Here is a 6,709-nt window from a genome sequence, read left to right as displayed (position 1 = left end):
AGATCTATGAACGTTTATATATGATATATATATACAATACCTATGTATATGAATGACATTATATGATATGAATGAAGAATAAGACGCGCAAATAATTATGCAAACAATTGTAAAAATATGCAAATATAACTTGTATATAATTACCGTTCAAAAATTTGGAAGCACTACCTTCTTAAAAAAAAAAAAAAACGATTCTTTAAATGAAATTTTTTCCTTGGAAAATGATTAGAAACAAATAATACTGTGTTCAATAGATAAAACAGATAGTAAATTTTTCATATATGACGTTTTTCTTTAAGATCTAAATAATGTAAATGAGCAAATTCGTATCGCAGAGAAGAATCTGAATAAATATGAACGAGACATTGGAGCAACAGAGACCATATGAGGCATGTGTTGATAAATTCAACGGTAGTGCAATACGCCACCAGCAAGAATTAAAAGTAAGAATTTCACGGGAATATTCTATCATTAAAAGTATAAATTTCCAAGTTACTTAATAGTATTTTTAATAAATTTTAAAAATGACATAATATCTATATGTATATATGTTAATTAAAATTATCAACAAACTATTATAGTAATTAAAGAAAAGGGTTGTGACTATGTAAATTTTATCATTCGAATATTGTATTTGTAGTAATTAACTTCAAAGAACCGGGCTAAAATAATGAATTTAAAAGCGCGATGAGTGCATGAAAATATTAAAGGGTGAAAACAAGATGTTGACCGATCGTTTGAACAAGGAATTGCCGAACTTGGAGAGCAGGCACGCTAAGGAGTCCATTCTTCAGGCAGGTAGAAATCTCTTACGTGTGAAAATTATCGCGATTTATCATGGCTTAGGTGCCCTTGGAGTCGAATCCAGAGGTTATGACGAAGTTCCTTCACAAGCTGGGCGTTCCAAAGAAATGGTCGGTCTTAGATGTGTACGGTTTAGAGTCGGACTTGCTGGCAATCGTCCCTAGGCCCGTTCTTGCCGTTATTTTGCTTTATCCTTTTTCGAAGATTGACAAGGCTGAAGAGGATAAAGCAGAAGTTAAGGATAGCAAGAATGATGGTCCAGATTCTGTATACCATTTGAAGCAAAATATCTCAAACGCATGTGGGACAATTGCGTTACTTCACAGCGTAGCGAATAATTTGGACGTCATACAATTGGAGGATGGCTTTCTCAAGAAGTTCTTAGATGAAACCAAAGGACTCTCATACGCTGAACGTGGAGAGCGTTTAGAAAAATCGCAGGAAATTATTAATACTCACATGGAATCTGCCCAGGAAGGACAGACTGAGGCACCAGCTGAGGATATGGAGGTGTACCACCACTTTGTCGCGTTTGTACATAAGGACGGTTCCTTGTACGAGCTAGACGGTCGAAAGCCTGCTCCTATCAATCATGGCTCAACTACACCGGAGGCACTTCTGGACGATGCTGCCCGCGTGTGCAAGGAATATATGGAACGCCCAAAGTTAAGAAACCACCATTCTAATATGGAATATAATCTGTCTGAAGCAGCACAATCGATTATCGAAAACAGTAAGCTGAACGACAGAACTCTGAGCGGTAAGTTGTACGAGATGGAAAAGCCTTTGTCGCAATTTGACGCTACGAGCGTAACCACAATCAGATACATGTTTTCAGATACATGACTGTGCTTATTACGATCATCGTAGCGTTATAGGGCATCAGCTGACAGGGCAGAAGCTCGAGCAGATGGAAAGGTCGTTAGTCGAGAAAGTTTTCGAGGCAGATTTGACTGAAGTGAATAACGAACTGGAACAAACTGATATCGCGAATTTTTCATGTCCTTTAGCTGTTCCTCGTACTTCTCTTCGCGAGAACCAGTTGAAGAACATGAAAAATACGTGTGAGAAGCTGCAGCAGGAAGTCAATTCGTTGAGAGAATTCAGTCGACATGCGACATCTCGTAGTGCTTCTGTCCAGGAATCTTCGGAAAGCGTTCTGGCGAATGTCGAGAGCGATTCAGCTCGGCGAATAGAGGATCTGTAGCGGGAAATAGAGGGTCTCAAGCTACGATTTGAGCAGAAAGAGACGAAGAATGCGATATAAAAAAAAATTTGTCTGAAATGGCAGAAACGCAGTGCGAGCAATTGAGGGATTCTTCTTCAAAAGTATTGACACCACTGTTGTTTTTCTTAAGAAAGTATTACTTCTAAATTTTTGAACGGTAGTGTATGTATTTACTTTGATATTATTTATAGACGCCGTCTTAAACGGCAATTTTAAAACTTTCAGTCTTATGTCCATTTCTACCAATGTAGATTAACTTTAATCTCGGTTTAATTTACTTTCTATCTTTATCTAACTCTTAAAATTAGAAAAAGATGAAAGGTAAATTAAACCGAGATTAAAGTTAATCTGCGTTGATAGAAATGTTTATTCTTCATGAAACTCATAAATTTATGGCAATAAAATCGCGAGAAAAAAAACGAAACAGCGTACGTTCGCATGCGTCACAGTCTAGGATATCCGTACCCTAAGTGCCTGTAGAAATAATTAAACTGATAATCGCGCAGTCTCATATAGTCCGATGCCACATATTGTGAGTACAAGTAATACGGCGGATAATACGACGGGTGATGAGGATAATGCAAATTGTAGTATGACGACGGCATTACTTGGTGACGACTACGTGGCGGGTCCGTCCAGGGCCTGTGAAAGGGTACCTCGAGCTCGTTCTCAGCCTTCTCTGGTGATCTCGGATTCGCGGCGATCGGTCTGGCGTCATCACGTGCGTCGTTGTTGTCCGTGTTTTCCTCGACCATGAGTCTTTCCATCGATTCCATCGAGTTCTCCGCGATACTCGCGACGCTGTCCCCCTCGCTCGCGACCTGATTCGATTCGGAGTCGTAGGTCAACGAAACCCCTTCGTCGGGACTGGAATCCGATTGGGCCTGATGATCAATCGAATGATGCTTTCGCTTGAACCGTGACTGACCCGTCTCGCGAAAACCCTTAGCGAATGGATTGTTATTGATCTTCAACTTCGTGATGTTCTCGTTCTGCAAAAATAACACACAGATGTTCCCGTTAGACTCAATTACAATGGAAAAGATTGCTTTACGTTCCTGAATAAGATCTATTTTAGATATGTAAAAAAAATAAACTATATAACAATAATGATAAAGAAAGAAAGAAAGAAGGAATAAGATTCCTACATACTTGGTATGCCGTCACCGCGATAAATTCCGTCTCCTTGAAAGCGAACGTCGCGGTTGGATGAGTGAAGAGCTCGTTGTAGTTCTTCGCATCGAAGCAACGGACTATCCAGATCCTAGGAACGTATTTGTGCATCGACGTTAATACCACCTGTAAAATATAAGATTTTTTCTGAAATTCGTATAATTTAAAAAAAATATAAAATCAACGTGAGATTAAAACAACTTTGGATGGCACATCGTTAAAATCAGCAATGTCAAAAATTCATCAAACCTTTAAACTATTATTGAACTATTATTGAACGCATCAACATTTTATTTTCACATCTATTACATTTCGAGTTTGAACGATGCGATTTCTCACCAATTAGAAAAATATCAAAAACGCTGAGAGCTCATGCGTCGTTTGTAAATGTGTCTTGCTCTTTACGAATTTCTTATTTTCGAGTGTTAAATGCGGAAAAAAAAGGATCGTCTTTACGCGGTATCTGCATCGCGAAAGACGATCCCGAAGGGGTGAGGGGAGATGAGTACGAAAGAAGAGGCCCTTTCTGTTAGCTGCGAACAGAGATTGGGGCGAAGGGACGAAAGGAGAGGGACAAAGCGCCGGGAATTTTATTAAATTCGTAATTAGTTTGAGGAACCGGGTAAAAGGGGCGCCGCTTTTTCGAGATAAGTTGGCGCCTCACTAAAGAGGCCGACGGTAGACACAGACGCGATTCCCGAAAACCAGACTAAGCCCTGCAACCTTCCCGGAATCACATGTCTCCGCGCCACCGAGGATCTCTCGTATGAATCTAGAGCGAGATGCACCACTTCAATACGCGATCTGGTAGTCGTTACTGACGTTTCACATTTTTTTTACGCGCGGGTTAAGACGGATTTATATTTTAGTATGAAAAGTATCTCATACATCTTTCTTCGACAAATCTCATCGAGTCTAAAATCATTTAACAATTTGATTGCCAAATTGGTTTCGGCACGAATTTGGGTCAAAATCGAGAAGTGTGCGACTGTTTATAAAATATGCATAAAATAAACCGTAAGAAAAATAAATATAAGAAAATAAGAAATATATATTTATATGTGTATATAAAAATACAAATAATATATAGTATATATTACATATATTATTCATATCATTAAATATTTAATAATTTGGTTATAGAATAAATAAAACTGTCGCTCACCAAATGTAAATAATAGATCTCTTTGCGAAACCAATTTAAACAAATAGATACAAGCAGGAGAAATATAAAATAATTCTATTTTTAATAAATTTAGCATATTACTTTAATATTTTATTGTGTTTCTTTTAATTTTTATAAATACTTGAAAGTAATAAAACTATTCCTAATTGGATAAACAAAACCGTAAAGCCACGGGTGATAGGACTTGTAGAAACTTTCGGGTGACGGCAGTCAAAATGCTAAACGATAGAAAAATGTCCATATTATAAGCAATTCTATTACGAGAGTTTTGGCGAAATAACCTTCAGAGGCACAAACAGAAATAACGAGGCTTTTCTCCTTGGACGAGTTCAAGCGGAATATTTACATTTCACATGAAGTTTGATTATCAAAACTTGTAACACTGAAAAATAAAGGAATGTAAGTTACAATACAGTTTTTAATTCAAAAAATTCCTCGGTTCATCTATCTTTCCTTTAGCTGTATAATATCTTTTTAATGAAAAATAATAAAAGATATTTAACTGAATATTTAACAATAACTAATTTCCTAATTGCTTTTTTTTTTAATTTTCAGTGTTACATATTTCGATAGTCTTATATTAAGGCTGCATTCCGATATCCACTGTCAGTACTGCAAATCTATATTTTATGTCACGTATACTATAGATTTTCAGTACTGAAAGTTGCTGACGGTAAATATCGGAATGCAGCCTAAATAAATCCTGTTTGAAAGAAAATTGGGGAAGAAAAATTTTGTTAACTCTCACGCTGAAAGAGAGAGAGAGAGAGAGAGAGAGAGAGAGAGAGAGAGAAGTAAAGATTAGTGAAGACTTGTCGCCAAAATTCTACAACTCAAAATCGCTCATAATTAAAAATTTATTAACATTTCTACAGTAGGACATATAACTGTCTTTTCTTTCTGATTTTTAGCTGGTTTAGATTAGATAAAATAGGGAGATCTTAAATCAGACCAGATTCCGTTTCCCGATTAAAGAAAAAGGTGACGAAACTAAGATAAACGCGCGACAAAGCGAATCTCTTGTTTGTCTAGCCGCTAAATCCACCTTTGTGGATTAACGTAAAGTTTTTCACGCATGAATCGGCTCGAATGGGTAATAACGAGCAAAAGTGCCGCCGAGCTCTTCTATACTCATCCTTCTTGCCGTCGACAAAGGTATAGAAGAGAACCGTAAAACGGCATTTTTAACACCAACGGCGATGATGGCAGCTATAGAGCTAGGAACCTTGTCGGCCGTAAACAAATCCGCTCTCGTTTAGTCCCAGTAGGGAAGGGAGGTATATCGATTACAGGGTATCGTGGAGCGTGCTAATCTCCCATAGATGCCGATCGACGTGCCGCACCATCTTGAGTAGCTTAGTCTTTACCGGAAAATGCACCGCCGACCGGCTCGCCGATCTTTTTTTTTTCCAGAAGTTTCTAATCCTCATGTAACCACAAGACGCGCTTTCTTTGAGCGAATTTTGTGAGAGAATTTAGTTCGAATACCCACAAAAATATCACGAGTTTTCGAATATATTTTTGCGTGCACCAAATTTATATATGTATACATATATACACTCGTATATATCTTTTTTAGTGGCTTACAAATTAAAACTTATTTATTAGACCGAGCAGAGATTTACCACTTTGATGTTAGGAAAAAACATACCTTCTAATACCGATTACTTTATAATCTAAAGGACATAGATTACCGTATCACAACTTCTTTTATCTATTATCTGTTATCGCTATTTAAAAATATACAATATACAGAAATTGAGAAATAGGAGAAATGATTTAAAAAAATAGAAAACAGAATATATTGCATCGTGAAAAAAAGAAAGAAAATTTTGCGAAACTTTTAGAAGTTCTCGTTTGATGTTTTACGATTATCCGAAATAATTCGTATCTCTGCCTTACAATGTTTCGTAACTATTAATTGATAGTTAATGGCGTTAATGCTAAAAAGAAAGAGTCGGAAACAAATTAGACGGGATGGGACGTAGCGATATACTCCCCCATGCAACACAAATAGAAGATAAAACGTAACACGAGACCGGGATAACGAAGATGGAAATGGGGAGAGAGGAAATAAGGATTTTTGAAAATATTTAAGGCTGTCAAAACATTGAAGAACCAGATATATAAGTAGCGGCCGTTAAATTTGAACGGTTTGTTCTCCTTTTATGTTTTCTCCAAGAGACTGTTTTTCGCCCGTGTATTTCTCTGTTAATTTTTGTATATCGTTTTACGATTTTATAACTAGATACTGATAATATAATATTTTCTGTTTTACAATATAAAAATTTACTAAAAAATATAAAACAAGTTATTTG

At 36.7% G+C, this 6,709-nt stretch overlaps 2 protein-coding genes across 2 annotated transcripts in view; one reads left to right on the top strand and one right to left on the bottom strand.

The window, feature by feature from the left end:
• The first annotated feature begins 837 nt into the window (after positions 1-837).
• LOC112465285 (ubiquitin carboxyl-terminal hydrolase isozyme L3-like) lies at positions 838-1,780 on the top strand. Its single transcript, XM_025032767.1, is given in 1 exon segment — positions 838-1,780. A coding segment is annotated over 1 exon segment (813 nt). The 3' UTR covers positions 1,651-1,780.
• A 606-nt stretch (positions 1,781-2,386) lies between these two features.
• Positions 2,387-6,709, bottom strand: part of LOC112465292 (T-box protein 2-like) — a 15,262-nt gene continuing 10,939 nt past the window's right edge. The window contains exons 4-5 of the mRNA XM_025032775.1: positions 3,185-3,331; positions 2,387-3,024 (exon numbers count right to left, since the gene is read on the bottom strand). Coding sequence (XP_024888543.1) covers positions 2,476-3,024; positions 3,185-3,331 — 696 coding nt within the window. The 3' untranslated portion in view covers positions 2,387-2,475. The remainder of the gene's footprint in view (positions 3,025-3,184; positions 3,332-6,709) is intronic.

Source organism: Temnothorax curvispinosus, unplaced genomic scaffold, assembly GCF_003070985.1.
Source record: "Temnothorax curvispinosus isolate PA1 unplaced genomic scaffold, ASM307098v1 QBEX01015043.1, whole genome shotgun sequence".
Lineage (NCBI taxonomy): Eukaryota > Metazoa > Arthropoda > Insecta > Hymenoptera > Formicidae > Temnothorax > Temnothorax curvispinosus.
Note: the sequence above shows the minus strand (reverse complement) of the source record. Positions and strands in the feature narration are given on the sequence as shown.